We start from the raw sequence: 17,035 nt of genomic DNA, 5'->3' as shown, positions 1-17,035 counted from the left end.
TCCATTCAATTTGTCTTCTCATTCTAACTCCGTTCAATTTGTCATATAACTAATATTGGACTATCATATTTCATTTCCCATAGTTTGGACTTTGGAGTATCCCTTAAACCAACATGACAGAGAACGGGTTATGTGACCGACTATGACATAGTAATTTGGCTTTTCTATACACGTTTTCCTCTGATAGTTGAAAACATTTATCCTACAAAGCTTTTTCGGAGAGTAATTCTCACACAACAAGGTTTGTCACACATTATTTTTTATTTCTAAATATTAAATTGAATAAATCAAACATAACCACCGAATGTGTAAGAGGTTAAAAAGGGTTTGTGTTTATCATTTCTTTTTCTTTTCCTTTATTGTGAAATTAGGAAACTATTTTTGAAAAAATAATTTTCACACACTTTTTCTCTTCATCTATACTTTTTGTTTGTTCATGAATTTTGGACTGAAAAAGATAGAGAAAAATCAAGGAACAAAAATAAGCTGGAGGGTGCGTTTGTGCAAAATCATTTATGACCTAGCAAGTAGTTACAATAAGCAAAAAAATATTATGCCTTTAGTATTACGATGATGTCCCTTCACATTTTAAAGAAAGTCCCATGTTTAAATCTCCAAATAATTATACTTGATCTACTATGTGAAATCGAGTAACTTTACTTCGTGAAACTCAAAATTCATTATACTTTGACTTGTGAGATCAAAATCGAGTTTCAAGGGATGTAGCTAAAAATAAGCCTAAATAAAAATGTTATTGCATTTGATCCAAACTCGTTGGTCCTCCATCTTCAATCAACAACTTTATTTTCTCCACCGATCATCACTCCCCGTCACCCCTTCCCTCTCCTTTCCTCCCACAGAAAAGAGATGCAGACGCAACTGTTGCATATGCAGCCAAAACTTTGAACAGTTGGTCTCCTCCAGCGTCTGTTAGAGAGCAGAAAATATATCATAATTGACGACAACAAAATCCAGACAAGATCATCCATTGTAGACAACAAAATCCAGACAAGAACAAAACAAGCAAACAGAGACTTTGAATTAAGGGTCTTCAGCTGGCAAGTCCATTGTACGAGTTGGCAAGTCCATTGTCAACACATATGGGACCCGGTTCTGATGGGTAATAGAAATCCATATGCAGCATAGACTTTGAATTAAGGGTCTTCAGCTGGGAACTGTTCATTTCTTGTGGTATAAACTTACGAAAATGGATTTAGATATGTTTTATATTTTGTTCGAATGAAAATGGATATAGATGCATTGGGTTGAACAAGTTTCCAAGTCCGTCACCTACACCGCACTTGCGGGTAGTCTCTACTTGGATACGACTGTTGTGTCGTTATTTACAAATTTTCTACACAACGGAAATGTTATTAACACACTCGAAAATCGTCATTGTCACACTAGTTGCTTTCTTATCTGTTTTCCACTATTGGGACATACAGAGATTTTTCTATTGCATTTTCCGAATTCTAACGAAGCCGTGTAGGACCAAATGATATCGAATGCATGATGGAGATGGCTAGCCTAAGAAGTCTTGGCACACCAATTAGTCTTTGGTGGAAAATCCATGTGCAGCCGAGACTATGAATAGTTAAGTCTCCTCTAGCGTCTGTTAGGGAGCAGAAAATTTATCACAATTGACGACAACAAAATCCAAAAAAGAATATCCCTTGCCGACAACAAAATCCAAACAAGAACAAAACAAGCAAACAACCCGAAAAATACTTAAAACAAGAACAGAAGCATTTGTTTGGAACTCTGGTTTGCAGCAACGAGTGGTAGAGAGACAATTGATCCGATGTTTGTTTCAATAACCCAGTGCAAGTATATTTGTAAAGGGAGATTTTTAATTTGAAATGTCGTACGAACTTGTACACATTTTTTAATTTGTCATATAAACTAAAATTTTAGTAATTTGCCGTACCAACTTTCCGAAATCATTAATTTGTAATCTCGTCCTAACTCCGTTAAGTTTTCCATCCAAAATAAGTCGTGTACCTTCATTTAAGTTGTGATCTCACCCTAACTCCGTTCAGTTTGTCATATAACTAATATTGTACACTATCATATTTCCTTTAGTTTGGACTTTGGAGTGTCCCTAAGCTAATATGAAAAAGAAGGGTTTATGTGACGGACTATGACTTAGCAATTTGGCTTTTCTATACACCTATTCGTGTGATTGTTGAAAACAATTATCTTACAAAGCTTTTTGGGAAGAGATTTTTACACACTATCTTTAGTTTGCGACTCACTCCTCTTTATTTTTAACCATTGGATTGAATAAATCAAACAGAACCAACGAATGTGTGAGTTGTTAAAAAACGTGTCTTTATCATTTTCTTTTTCTTTTTTCCACAAACCAAATTAGGAAATAAGTCTGAAAGAAGATTTCCCACATTTTTTTTCTCCATTCACACTTTTGTTTATTAATGAATTTTGGGCCGAATAAAGTAGAGAAAAATCAAGGAACAAAAACAACATGAAGTGTGCTTGTGTGCGAAAATCATTTATGACCTAGCAAGTAGTTACAATTAGTAGAAAAAGTATTATGCCTCTAGTATTACGATGATACCCCTCCATACTTGTAAAGAAAGTCACATGTTTGAATCCCAAGATAACTACACTTGACCTATTGTGTAGCTTCTGCCCAATTTCTCTTTTTGTAGCTTCTGCCCTATCCTTTTCTCCCTATGGAAAAGAGAGGCAGACGTAATCGTTGCATACAACGGGTTTAAGCTAAAAAAATTTCTTCCGAAGCCCCAACCACAGCATGTAGCACGTTTGGTCGTGGAACACCACCGTGCAATGCCCGAAAAACCTCTTGTTCAAAAAGAAAGCACGAAAAACCTCTTTGACACCAATTCGATATCAAATTAAAAGAAAACATCGAATCCTTTCTTTCAAATTAACAATCCAACAGCAAGCTAAATCTTTCCATTCAAAATTCAAAATTTCTGTCAAGCCATCAAAATTGTTATCCAGCCACAGCAACATGCGAAAACTGCGACTGCGAGCCACTCTCGCAACCAACTTAGTCTCAATCTATAGCAGCATTGCCAATTTGCAGAAGATATTAAGCTATAGTAAGTTAATTACAACTATATCAACAACCTCTATACTTCCACAGAAGAAGTAAATCACTCAACTAGATTGGCCCTAACACTAAAGCTAAAGTATATCAACAACCTCTACACTTTACGAGCCAGGGTCCTCTGCTTGGTCGCGTGCTGTACTAATTTTTCCTCTACAGGAAGCCCCTTCTTCCGTCTTACAGCGTTAATTAGTTTCCTTGCAGTATTGGGAAGCACACTAGAACCGTCACCAAGCTCCTCAAGTTCTTCTTCTGTCTTCGGTACAAAGAAAGGATCCTCTGGAAGTGCTGCCCATTGACTAAGCACAAGAAGAGCACTTGCAGCACCAGCAGTCCATCTTCTAAGCTCATCCGCAAAACCAAAGCTTTCAGAAACAGGAACATATGCATGCACAGTGAACAATGGGGAGCCTTCCCGCATTTCCTCCTTTAAAACTCTAGCCCGCCTTCGCCCAAGCACAGCGTACATAGAACCCAAATGTGCAGTTGTCGTGTTCAATTCACAGAAGTACATGGCTTCCACAAGCCGAGGCTTCTTTTGAAGCCCTACCTCCAAGAATATCTCCAAGTAAATCAGAACTATCTTCAAGTACTTTAGTTAAAGAAGGAGACACTTCCAGGCTTACCCTTCAAATCTTCCATGCATCTTTCAAGATGTACCTCTCCTGCAGCAGACACAACATTTTCTCCCCTATCAGAAACTGTTACCCCAACAAATGGGTCAGCCCGGTTCAACAGCTGCAAACCCTTAGTCAGAAGCTAGATTCACGCAGCAATAGCTGTTACAACAACAATGCGTTCAGTTCCCACGTCATAATTTCTTAGCAACAACATGATGTTACACTTCAATGAGATCATAACATAAATGCATGCAACACAACATACCGATGTGAACTGCAGTACCAAATGAACAAAAGAATTTTGTAATCCTGAAAACACTAGAGTAAACAGACGCCATCAGTAGAAGCGCTACGAAATATGGCTTCTTTATGACAAGCTTGATGGATGCCCTTCATCATGTTACACAGGCTTCAACAAATGAAGGGGAAAACAAGTCTACTAGATGATGCTGAAGTCTTTATCTCTTGAATTGTTAACATTCTTATCTCCACCCCTCTAAGCTGAATCGGAGTGGAAGCATCTCCAATGGTTTTATTGCTGCGAACGCCACTGAGATCAGGGCTAGAGTACTTTTCGTATGTGACCTTCAAATTTCCCACTCTTGCAGCTTTGTGAAATCTTAAGACCATCTCTGCACAGTCTATGCAACGATCAAACATCAATCATTAAAATTTATTCTGCAGCAAGCACTAGATAAGGAAACAAAGTTATTTACTTGTCTTTAAAGCTGTACCTGATTTGGGATACTTCGTAACGAGCGGGGTCCAAGCCGGAGTAATCTGCTGGGTGCACCTTGCGACAGATAGGGCTGCTGCACACAGCAACGAGGGCTTGAACCTTAACGCTTCATACTCAACCAAGCACAACTCGATAAGGTAGAACCAAGTGTTCAAGCTGCAAAACAGTCCGCAAAGTAACAGCCTGTTAGCAACTTTGCTGTTATCTAATCCATATCAAGAACTAATATCCACTAGACTCTGGCATGTCAATCTCTTTCTTTATTAGTAATGGTGTTAATCATTAATCAAAATTTATGTCAGTTAGCTTTAGAAACTACTGAATGCCTTTGTTTCTGACTGAGCAGCCTTGAGAAATCTTAACATGAAGACATATGGAGTAGGTGCATTAAGACGAAACTTCAGCTTTTTCAGAAAGGCTTTCTCCTGAAAAGCAAAGACGGTGTTTATTTTAGGACAAGCGAAAAGGGAACTATAGAATGCAGCATTATTCATCTCATAAGATATGCACCAGGACATTTTCAGATTCTAACAAATCAGATATACTGAATTAATCCGAGTCTAAGAAAAGCACAAACCATTCCGAGCACCTTTACTCTGGTGTATGTCTCAACTAAGATGCTAATTAAATTTTTGACCCGTAATTTTTCTTGTTGTAGATAATTAGAAAGAAAATCACAAAAAAATGCATATGAGTTGAGATATTGATATTTACCCTTGGATGCCAAAAGTCCTCATATTTTGATGCCAACAAGAGTGCAGTGATACCAACTAACTGCATGTCATCCTTCTTAATTGTAACTTGGGAAAGATGTTGATCGAGCAATGTCACCATGAGAGAGTTTCTTGCATTAACTCGAATTTGTAATGTACCTGTTCCGGATGAACAAATCAAGGGGATAGCCAGCTATTAAACATCATGAAATGTAAAATTGAACAAAGCAAGACAAAAAGGAATACAAAAACATCATAGTTCATCAAAAGGTTAAATCGGTACTTCAATTAACCAGTTGACCAATATGCCTCGCATATGATGAGTAATGCCTGCCTGAATCGACATAAAATTTTCTGGAGGTGGATTCTGTGCCTGCAGTTAAAGACAATTTTAACACAGCCAACAAGTCAGAATCAGAACTACACTAAACCTACTATCTTACCACACTAAGATGAAAACAGTGGTATAGAGACATCATAATCATTACCTCAGAAACCCAGTAATACTGATAGATCTCATCAACATAATCGGAAACTTCCAGTTGATTGCAATCGTCATCAATACTTGGCAGCTCTTCCGCCTTCAAAGCTTCAACACGGTCCTCTAGTAACCGCAAATAGGGCCAAGTGTGAAAGTAGTTCACGAGTAAGGAAGAAAGGCATCAATAGAACACGGTAAGCCCCAACCCTTGATCCAGTCATCAATAGAGATGTGTAAGATCTCCTCCTATTTGATTTGATAGTTGAAGCACTCTGGCTGCAGTTGGCTTCAGATGGGAGCTCGCCCTGAGTGGCTTCATGCTTAACGTTCTCAGGAAGAGAAGTAGCCACTTTTTCAGTTTTGGATGAAGTTGCAGTAGCAGAAATTAATTTGTTTGGACGTGATGCACCCTTGGATTTCAAAGTCCTTTGCGACTCACGAGCCTTCAGTGTGGACAAAGTTTTTGTAATAAAATTAAAGGGAAGATAAATAGAACGTACATCTACTTCATATAGATCTAACATGCCAAAAAATAAAGTCAGGATGATGCCGTAATCTCATAGTAATGTAAAGCAATCACTCAGGCGAAGTACTAAATTGAATGCACTGCCATAAAGCTTCAAGTTGATGCCAAAATGGTTGCCATGTTAAGCAATAACACAAGTCAACAGATTTCAGGACCAAATGACTTCAAAAAAATTGAGAGATTGTTGAAGTACTGAAAGTAAAATATGGCGACACAAGTGAAATTGTTTTACTGTCTGAAGTAGACAAACTTGAGCAACTACATTTCAGAACTGGTGAAACAAAACGACACATTAATTCTTTTTTCTCATTTGAGGAGAGGGAGGGACATGAATTCTATTTCTGATTAGACTTACCCTGACCGAATTTCTTGGCAATACACGGACATTTGAATTACGCTAACCCGTGCAATCTCAAATCACATCCAAACTATTAACAGATAGAAATCTCAACCGTGTTTCAATAAGACATAAAAGCTTAAATGATCATTCAACATAAGAGACATCCAATGAATTAGAAAGTTAATGAATGTAGTAATTCAAACTATAGTAGTAAAGACAAATAAAATGAATACAGAAGCCCATCAAGAGTAAAAAACAATGTGACTAAACCTAAAACCAAACTCTCCAATGCAGCCATTCGAAATCTATATGCTGCAACTTTCACGACCAAAAATTGTATTCCCATGTAGCATTATAATATCAATTCGTAGTTACCAGGGGGCAAGAAAAATGATAAATTTTCCTTTTCCAGGAACATATTAGAAAGATCTAAAAATAACTGGGAGGAGCCACAAGATTCATAAAATTTGGGGTGAACTGCAGAATACAAGTTCTTTGTTGTACTCCCTTATAGTTTTACTTTTGCATCTGCTGTTATTTGCTTTGAGTTCTGAAATTGACATATTAGTCATGCCTGAAGTGAGAACAAACAATCCTATCCATAAAATGCAAGAAAGATGCTTCCATTCCATTCATTCAGAAGCAAAAAGAGGTTTAAAGGAATATGCACCAGTATCAGCAAAACCTTTTAACTAAATTTAAGCGGGATAGAAAAGTAGTAGTATGGATCACTGTCACTCACATAATCACAAAGATATCACTCACTCGATTCCTCAACAGATGGCTCCTCGTGGTATCGTTTACTCTAGGTACTACTTTCTTGCCAACCGGAGCCTTAATTGTATTCCGAAATGCCATTTGGTCAGACATCATGTGCCACGCACTTGTCAAATCTTAAATATTCACGGCATCTTACCATAATACCCCCTTTTTCCTTCAGAATTTCTACCAGCATTTTCCTACAAGCAGGAAAGCAAAACATATAAACGTCCAACTTGAAATCCTACTCCTGTTAAACTGAACCAAGGACATTATTATAATGCATGACATCAACCTTCGGAATACTTGCTTCCTCTGGGTTGACCTTTAGCACCAGCAATGATCTCCTTTAAAATGGAGAGAGGAAATAGAAAATATATCAATAACAGATACAGATCTTATCCACAGTAAATAAACAAACATGTCTGCAGGTCAGACACGTTATCAGCTTAAGTGAAGTATTTGAAGTCCTCCTGAAAAAAAAGTTATAAGTTTAATCAAGGGTCTTTATATGTTTAGTTTCATAAGCATATGAGCCGGATTAGAATATTTCAAAAGCACAACAAACAAATTGCGGCACAATTTCTAATTTCTTATAAAGACGGAAAACAAAGGTGGCTCAGACCTGCCATCAGTAACAATAGATTCACGGTTTAGACCCATAGCCTTGGTCCTTTGATTCTCTGAAGGTGCCTTCAACTCTTTAATAGCTACAGTTTATCCATAATAAAAAAAATTTCAAATGGTACAATTGAATCCGGGAAACCATACCAGCATTTCTGAAGTATTAAAGCTTTCCCGCCCTTTTCCCTGATTGAAGTAACACAAAAATCAATTCTTACAATTGGAAGAACAACAATATATGAAATGATTGGCATTGATACTCGCTAAGCTTGTCAATAAAAACAAAACCTGTCTTTGTGTTGTCAAACATAAAACGGAACAGTGGAAAACAAAAACTTAGTTGACCTTCAAAAAGAAAAACATGGACAGGAAGAAAACTTTTTAAGTTTTGCAACTTTTGTCCAGTTTGGGGGTAGAACTATATGAAAACTAACTTGAAGTACCCTGCTTAAAGGCTGTAAGTAACTATGAGATCTTTGAACCACTCATATGAGGGCTCTTTTGTTTATTTTCAGATTACAAAGAGAAATCTACTGAAGTCAGTAGAACAACATACTACGCAATCATGTAAATAAGAGAGTTACAAGGAATATGCATGCTACGATTTAACATTCTTACCAGCAAGGGATATCCTTGATGATAAATTCACAGTCTTAACGCCTGTACCCACTGAAACCCTACAAAAATACAAAAGAATACAATACTACATTAAAACATAAGCAAAAGCAAAGGATCTCGAACCTAGTCACACCTTTGCTAACATCTACAGTTATATCAAAATATCAAAAGAATATTGAACTCACAAGCACGTATAGGTATCATAATATCAAAATGGATAACGCTGCAAAGATTTAATCCTCTCACCTTAACCGCTCCTGCATTGAAGATGGCCCAAATTTAGAACTTCTTAGCTCAAAATCCAAAAATGAAGGAACTATATGAGCAAATGAAAAGGTACCAACTTTCTTTTAGAGGCATCACCCCCAACAATCCTAGAAGAGTTGCTTTTGCCATTGCAGACATCGGCCAATGCTCTTCTTCCAACATTTGCATTTGCTAAGAAAAGGACAACAAAAATTTGAAAACGGAACAGATTCAAAATGTGTAACTCAACTTTGCATAACAAGTACAGTCTGGTTGAACCTTACCTGCAAGAACTACCAAGTATGCCTTTTTGCTTCTCCATACATTTCAAACCAGCCTTCATAACAAAACAATTTATGGATAGCAGTAAATATCTAATTAAAACAAAAACTCCTTATCACAAGAAATAACACTCCATCCTAATCCACCTCAAAACAAGCAGCGGAATAAGGAGGTCGTTAGTTACCTTTAAAGAAGCTGCATTCTCCACAGCCGATACTTTGTTAACTGTTGCATCACTACCGAAATTAAACGCAGCACACAGATATAATTCCCCCGAACAATCTAGGCAATTGCCAAGAACTTGCAGGAAGTGGGCAGATACAGCTAATATCTAATACTTTTTGGCCTCTACTTAGCGACATCATTGTACAATGCTCCCATTCTATTTGAATTGTTAGCACAGTTTGCATACAAATAAAAATCCCAAGATTTAAATTCTGGAAGGAAGGCTTAGTTGATTTTAGTTCTAAAACAACTTAGACATTGATTAAAACCATAACATTCGATAATCGAAATGAAATTGCACAAATTTAAAACTACAATTACCCGATCCCAGCATCAGCTTTGGCAGTGTCACTTTCTGTATAAACCTTAAAACTTGAGACACCAACTGTTTAAAATATCGAAAAAGAAGGTCAGAAGTAAATAAATCACCACCACAAGACCTTAAAACCAGCAGAAGAACCCAGAATTGCGGTTCCACACCACGTGAGCATGTTGAGTTTTCTGTCCTACGCCGAATTCTGGCTGAAAATTACGAAAAACCAAGCAGGGTTTCGCAGATGTCAGAACTGATTTCATCCAAAGGAAAAACCAGAGAAAGAAATCAAAGAAAGTTATCCGGGAATCGAAAACCTTTATGGATTTTTCCGACCTTAGCAGCCAACATTTTGCTTCTCTCTACAAGTGTGGTAGTGCTCTGCCGATGATCCAATTTCTAGAAAAAACCGAGAGAATTTCAATCAGTTCAAGACAAAATTCACGAGAAAGCAACTTCCACAAAAGAAACCCATAATTGTACGAACAGTAATTCAAATTTCAAAACGCAGCCCCAATTGAATTGATTTTTCGAATAAATTCGATTTCTCAAGAATTACATGGAAACGATAGTTTGTCGATAGATTTGTAGGAGGAAGCGTACCTTAAACGACGTCATTTTGGAGATATCTCTTGCTCTTCTCGGATTCTGATCTTCGGAGATGGAGCGGAATGAGAACAGTCGACCGTTGCAGAGGTCTGAGTCGTCTCGTTAAATCGGCGGTCTTTATTTTCGTTTCATGAAATAAACGCGATTGTACGTTACTACCCCTTCCCTAATTTTTTTGGTTTATGCGATTGATAAGTACAAACTAGAAATTTTAATTAATTCCAAGTTAATACATAATTGTTTGTGGGAACATTTATTGAAAGGTAGAATTTTTTTTTATTCAATACATAAGTTGCAAGTCCCATAAACCAAATACAAAGGAAACCACAAGTATACATAGTACTATCAAACATAAGAAAACATTCTTTGAAAACGGGCCACTTTCAATGCAATTGCTAGTGCTACCTTGTCTTTGATGTTGTCGAAGAACTGAAAATATGCATACCTCCATGATGTCTTTAAGATCAATGTGCCGCAAACCCCCCAAAAGCCTACAATAAAGCCAAGTACCATGCTGATATAGAACCACAACTCATCATTTCCACCTTCATTCATGTCTTTTGTATCCTTAGATGGGAAAGTGTCATCTCCAGGGCACTTAGTTGAGAGAGGAACGCCGCATAGCGATGGATTTTCCATATAAATGGACAGATCAATGAGCGTTTGAAGCTGGTTTCCTGAAGGAATTCTTCCAAACAAGTTGTTGTAAGACAAGTTCAAGTGGGATAATGAGGTTAAAGATGACAAGCTTTGAGGAATCTGTCCTGAAAGGTGGTTGTGTGAGAGATCAAATGTTTTGAGCCAATGCAAGTTTTCGATCTCGGAAGGGATCTTTCCAGTCAATTGATTCCTAGACAAGTTCAAGGTACCCAATAGAATGAGGCTACTTATTTCTTCAGGGATTTCACCTTGTAAAGTATTTGATGAAAGATCAATACTCTTTACAAGATATATAGTATTATTGTACACAAGTTCCCTTCCTTTTAGTGTCAGTGTGGTTTGCTCATCAGAGTCATAAGAAGTATCAAACGATGTATATGAATCATTGACCAGTGAAGCCAAATTACCCAAACACTTGGGAATAGTACCTGAAATGTTGTTGTGACTAAGGTCGAGGATATGAAGTTGTTGAAGATTGCACAGTTGCTGGGATATATGTCCACTAAATTTGTTGGACCGTAATCGTATCATATTCAACATGGATACATTTAATCCTCCTATCCACTGTGATATTTTGCCAAATAACTTGTTGTCTCCAAGATCAATACTCGTCAACTGAGAACAATTTTGCAAGGAATTTGGAATTTCACCGTCAAGGTTGTTGAGCTTTAATACTTCCAGTGAAATTAATACCCCCAATGATGTGGGAATATTACCCGAGAGATTGTTTTGACTAACATCTAGATACCTCATATTGCTCCCCACACTCCATGCATGACGAAATTCTCCGTGAAATTGATTGCTCCTTAGAGACAAGATTTGCAACTGCTTCATGTTGTAAACAAAGGGAGGAATAGTGCCATTCAAATGATTCTCAAAAAGAGACAATTCTTGCAATTGCTGCATGTTACAGATAGAGCGAGGAATATTGCCATTCAAATGATTCTCAGAAAGATACAAAGAATTCAAATTGGGCATCATCTGGTCAATATTGGAAGGAATTGGACTATTGTAACCCTACCGACACGTAATTGGACGGTGAAAAATCATGCGGAGCTACCTTTTTTGAAAAAAACAAAAGAAAAAAAAAAGAAATATCAAAGAGAATCTTTCAAAATAAAATTTTTCATCAACTATTGAACACTTCATGTTTTTTATATAATTTCTTTATCAATATTATAAAATATTTTGTCAAAAAAAAAGGTGACAGAGAGTACAAGTGAAGAACGTTGACGGTTAAGATTGAAGTTTCACTACATATATGAATGGTGGGTACTGATACATATTGAAATATCTAAACCCAAAGTCAACCTCGGGTCAACAAAAGAAAAAGTCATCCACGTCCATTAAGTTGATATAAAATCGTGTATCCCAAAACGTGTGGCAACAACGTCTTGTTTTTCATACTTGCTTCGCGTGAGACGACGTCCACACGCGAGAGATATTGGTCTTCCATGGATTTTTGCCGGGAATCAGTACTGGTGACTATCGAATCCTATCCCATCTTCTCACTTCCTCGTTAACAAGATTTCTTCACACACCTATTTTTGCTTGTCACAAATCCTTTTTAATTTTAAGCAGTCAAATCAAATGAGTTGAAGAAGATTTATTATAAAAAATTAATAAAGAGGTGTGAAAGGTAAAAATAAGTGTTGATAGAAAATACAGTCGCTTTTAATGCCGAAGGTCTATCTCATTCGTTGGAAAGTAGATTATCGTAGCGAAGCGTGGTAGTTCATATAGTTGGCAATGGCGTTGGGATATTAATGGCAAAATTTAATGCCCAAGGCCAAGCATTGAAATATGTAACGCCACAACTGCTGGTTCATATTTGGTTCCGAGAGAATATTCAATGTGACCAGTACACAAGATGGTATACCACTCGTCACTATACAAATATTAGGATATGTATGCTAAAAAGTTAATAACTTAAGAAATAAAATTTCCCACAACTTCCATTAAAACACGTGGTGTACCACTTATGTTCCCTTCACAATTAAAAATTTCTCATACAGTTGCAAAAACTCAATAATTCCTTCCAATCCACCAAATACAACAGCAACAATGCTTTGTCCCGCTAAGCGGGATCGGCTGTATGTCTCCCGGAACGTTACTGTGCTTTGATTTGCGTCAAGTCTGCCGTCATCTTCGGGTACTCCATATCTTTTCTTAAAGTCTATTTCCAATTATAAAAAATTAATCAAGATGTATGAAAGGTAAAAATAAGTGCTGACAGAAAATACAGTTGCTTTTAATGCCCAAGGCCTATCTCATTCATTGAAAAAGTAGACTATCGTAGCGAATCGTGGTAGTTCATATATAGTTGGCAATGGCGTTGGGATATTAATGGCAAAATTTAATGCCCAAGGCCAAGCATTGAAATATGTAACGCCACAACTGCTGGTTCATATATAGTTGCGAGAGATTTTTCAATGTGATCAGTACACGAGATAGTATACCACTTGTCACTATACAAATAGTAGGATATGTGTGCTAAAAAGTTAATAACTTAAAAAATAAAATTTCCCGCAACTTCCATTAAAACACGTGGTGTACCGCTTGTGTTTCCATCACAATTAAAAATTTCTCATATAGTTGCAAAAACTCAATAATTCCTTCCAATCCACCAAATACAACAGCAACAAAGCTTTGTCCCACTAAACGGGATCGGCTATATGTCTCCCGGAACGCTACTGTGCTTTGATTTGCGTCAAGTTTTCCATCATCCCTGGGTACTCCATTCTTTTCTTAAAATCTATTTCCAAGTATTATGAGGTTTTCCTTTACTTTTTTTTTACCTTGACCCTCCGTCTTTTTCTAACAATAGCATTTGTAGGACTTTTGTTCACATATCCATTCATTTTAACCGATTTTCTCTCATCTTATCTTTAATTGTTACCACTCCTATTTTATATCGAATATCTTGGTTTCTAATTTGGTCCTTCTAATCCACCCAATAATTGGTGGAATTTGTGGCCATGTGTTTTCGATGGCACACCTTGACAAAAATATTGTTTGAAATTTCAATAAAATTGACCAAACTGCAAAGGCATTTACATAATTGAACATGTATTAGAACAACACAAGATGGTAGTCAGAGAGATTGAAATGCCTCTATGAGTTTTTCGACTTTTAAAAAGATGCATTTTCGTAGCTTTGCCACCATGTAGTCCTTTTCTTCAAAACAAAAAAGTAAACATGGTAATCAAATTCTTCATAAAGCCTTTTCATTCCTCATCATCACGAAAGTTTAAATTCATTCCTTGTCAATTTTATTCCCTTTCAATTTCGTTTCCCATTTACAAATTAGAAAAACATTTATAGTGGGAGGTTTTTTAATATACTCAACAATAATATGCGGAAGTTGGCCACTTGGCATATAGGGTCAATTCGTATTTAAGAATTCAAAACGACATGCAGGAAATTAGCCTAATTAGGCGAGCTTCGGTCATTGTCTGTTTGAGGATGACCTAACATGGCAATCATAAGTGTAGAGTTTGCCATAACGTGTGTCGACATCCAGTATATATTAGAAAACAGTGTCTGCGCGTTATTGCGGGATTAGAAATTGCAAAATAAATTGTATCAAAGATATAGAAGATTGTAATATAGAAGATTAATATTATTTACGTTGAAAACGTTAAGAAGATGTTTACATGCAAAAAAGATTACGATTGGAACATGAAAAGTTTTCGTCATGTACCGTTGGTTGAGGTAGCAGAAGATGTTGTCCCATGAACTGAGCTAGTAAAAGCTAGTAAAAGCTGTATTTTAAATCATATGGTGTTGCGTTTACTCCAATAAATTTTTTTTTTAAAAAATGGTGAAAACAGTTATGATAGAAATTCAATTAGCAAAGATACAACCCAGTGAGAATATGAATTTATAAATTAGATTCACTCACATAGAAACAATTACCTTAGCATTTGCTAACTTTGTATAAGTTGTTCATGAAGCGCAATTTAGAGCATTATTCTTGAAACTGTAAATCACAAACTTGTTAGAGCAGCACTATTAAGTATTAACATGAATGGATATATTCATTGACCACTTTTAAAAAGTAGAATCTCAAATGAGATGAAAACTGTACATTCACTAAAAAGTAAAATCCCAAATGAGATGAAACAATCAAAGATTCTACTCATATAAATATGTGAGCATGAATGAATATTCAATATGAACATAAAATTATTCTCTTAATTCTGTGAAAATAACGTAACAAAACTTAAAACGTACTAACCGTGTCCCTTTAATGCGGATATTGTCAATGTTCACCCTATGAATCAAACCTTGAAATGGTTGCTCTCAAAAAAAGGCAAACACTATACTCCTAAGGATGTAACGTATGTATTCCATATCTACCAAAATAATTCCAGAAATGATACATTGGAATGATGTTTTAGGTCTTCCAATATTAAAAGGTTAGAAACCCAGAAGACAAAACACCACAATTCATTAAATTCAAAGTTGCGCATATTTCTTCTATACCTTGCATATCATGTTTTTTATACGATTGTGACTAAGACCTGATTTCTCTTTGATCAGCCTGGGCAAAAGCCCACAATTATTCTACAAACTCAACACATTATATACATAGAGGAAATTGCTAATGTTAAAATTCAAATAGATTATTCTCTGTAGAAATCTCAAATAGATTATATATCAAAATTCAAAAATAAAGATAGAGAAAAACATTATGACTATTGAGCTAGTATTGAATAATGGGTTCACTATATTTATAACTGAAGAAATGCAATCCACCATTAAAATTCTATTAATTAAATAGTTACCCCTATATCTTTTGCTAATGAATATTCAAAATATTTGGCGATAAAATAATGAATAATGGAATAAATTAATCGTCAATTAATTATCAACTAAAAATAATATTCATTAAACCCTACAATAGAGTACATCTACTAAACAGAAGTTAAGATAACTAATATTGAATTTGACCTACTATTTTACTTGTATATTTGTTTTTTAAATTCGGTATAAAATTTGTTGAATGGATACGAAACACCCAACTCTATTAAATGCAATATTTTTTTTAACAAACGATATTATCCATATTAAGTGGATGGAGGAGTGGGTTAATCCTCACAATGGATCAGCAATAATGTGGTTCAAATTCACCTTGGCAATAATAAAATATTAAGTATTTGGCAACATCTTCTAATTGTGCAATTTGGAAAGGCTGGATTCTCACCTTCTCCGGGGCTGCTTCTCCACATCAATCATCATGAGAGAGAGGGAGAAAGCAGGTATTCTTCAGTGTTTGAGTCCTGTATATTGGTAAAAAACCAATTAGGTACTTCGAATTACATAAACATTTTCAAATAGTTCAAATTGGAACTTGAATGAATCCTGAATAAAATGAAAATAATTACAGAATCTAGGAACAAACCATACTTTGTCAAATGGCATATTTAACCTGGCATATAAATATTTCCAAGTAAATTGATAGTTACCTCAAATCAAAATAGAATAGGATAAACCTTTTCTAAAATATTATGAATTAACTCCGAAAATTTTCTTTAACCCAGATCTTTTTGAAAAAAAATTTATATTAATTTGATGCTTTGTTTGGGTTTGGGAATTACGGATGGTTAAACAAAAATTAAAGAAATAAAATGACAATGTACTGATTTTGCAGAGATACCTGCTGATGGTTTTGTACCTTGGTGAGTAGTGTCATGAGTATTTCATAACACCGAATCTAAACGCAACATAAGCTAAACAACAAATAAAGTGATTCAACACATTCTGAAAGAAAACCCCCAAAAAAAAAAATAGTTAATTCAGTTCCCCTAACTAAACCCACAAAACACAACTAATCTCGAGAAGAATAAACTGAGAAAAAAGACATATAAATTTGCTTGACCAAGAAACTAAAAGATAAACCGCACAAAGAAATTATGCATATTTGAAAAGAATTCAACCGATTGTAAAATTCTGTTGGAAAAAAAAACTAATGACAGGATTTCAGGCATCAATATTCTTTACACTTAAAATGTCAGAAAATTTTTACATAAAAAAATATTTCATCGATACAGCCTGGATACAAAAAATTGTAAATTTTTTTTGTATTTACATGTATTATCTTTATGAAGTGATATGTATATATGTGTGTGTGTGTAATACTTAAGTTTCAGAATATATAAACTTCAGAACTTAATTCATTTT

General features: G+C 35.6%; 3 protein-coding genes across 5 annotated transcripts in view; all 3 read right to left on the bottom strand.

Annotated features, from left to right (window-relative positions):
* Nucleotides 1–17,035, bottom strand: part of LOC103933262 (probable LRR receptor-like serine/threonine-protein kinase At1g56140) — a 99,284-nt gene that overhangs the window by 11,426 nt on the left and 70,823 nt on the right. The gene's annotated exons all lie outside the window — the stretch shown is intronic.
* Nucleotides 2,923–7,249, bottom strand: LOC125476536 (putative cyclin-B3-1). The gene is given in 10 exon segments (XM_048582781.1): nucleotides 2,923–3,873; nucleotides 3,980–4,355; nucleotides 4,449–4,597; nucleotides 4,599–4,609; nucleotides 4,780–4,878; nucleotides 5,031–5,090; nucleotides 5,168–5,325; nucleotides 5,450–5,539; nucleotides 5,655–6,090; nucleotides 6,529–7,249. Coding segments are annotated over 6 exon segments (669 nt in total). The 5' UTR covers nucleotides 5,288–5,325; nucleotides 5,450–5,539; nucleotides 5,655–6,090; nucleotides 6,529–7,249; the 3' UTR covers nucleotides 2,923–3,873; nucleotides 3,980–4,125.
* On the bottom strand, nucleotides 7,567–11,850 carry LOC103942787 (receptor-like protein EIX2). Of its 3 annotated transcripts, XR_007257763.1 has the most exons (9): nucleotides 10,595–11,850; nucleotides 10,184–10,304; nucleotides 9,898–9,979; nucleotides 9,227–9,789; nucleotides 9,045–9,097; nucleotides 8,859–8,952; nucleotides 8,761–8,771; nucleotides 8,515–8,573; nucleotides 7,567–8,082 (listed from the first exon to the last, which is right to left on the bottom strand). XR_007257763.1 is itself a non-coding variant. In XM_018646376.2 (6 exons), exons 1-6 carry the CDS (start codon nucleotides 10,196–10,198, stop codon nucleotides 8,889–8,891), a joined length of 456 nt encoding a protein of 151 aa, XP_018501892.1. In that variant the 5' UTR covers nucleotides 10,199–10,897; the 3' UTR covers nucleotides 8,778–8,888. The 3 variants fall into 3 exon arrangements, 2 of the variants coding, with proteins under 2 accessions (XP_018501892.1, XP_048438732.1); XM_018646376.2 differs by lacking the exons at nucleotides 7,567–8,082; nucleotides 8,515–8,573; nucleotides 8,761–8,771 and having other exon boundaries at nucleotides 8,778–8,952; nucleotides 9,227–9,267; nucleotides 9,589–9,789; nucleotides 10,184–10,897; XM_048582775.1 differs by lacking the exons at nucleotides 7,567–8,082; nucleotides 8,515–8,573; nucleotides 8,761–8,771; ... (3 more) ...; nucleotides 9,898–9,979; nucleotides 10,184–10,304 and having other exon boundaries at nucleotides 10,382–11,039; nucleotides 11,278–11,850.

This window comes from the organism of the source record quoted next, unplaced genomic scaffold (assembly GCF_019419815.1).
Source record: "Pyrus x bretschneideri cultivar Hongxiangsu unplaced genomic scaffold, Pyrus_bretschneideri_v1 Contig19, whole genome shotgun sequence".
Lineage (NCBI taxonomy): Eukaryota > Viridiplantae > Streptophyta > Magnoliopsida > Rosales > Rosaceae > Pyrus > Pyrus x bretschneideri.
Note: the sequence above shows the minus strand (reverse complement) of the source record. Positions and strands in the feature narration are given on the sequence as shown.

Coding starts and splice junctions, on each gene's coding strand:
- LOC103942787 (XM_048582775.1), bottom strand. CDS start 11,830: ATGATGCCCAATTTGAATTCTTTGTATCTTTCTGAGAATCATTTGAAT.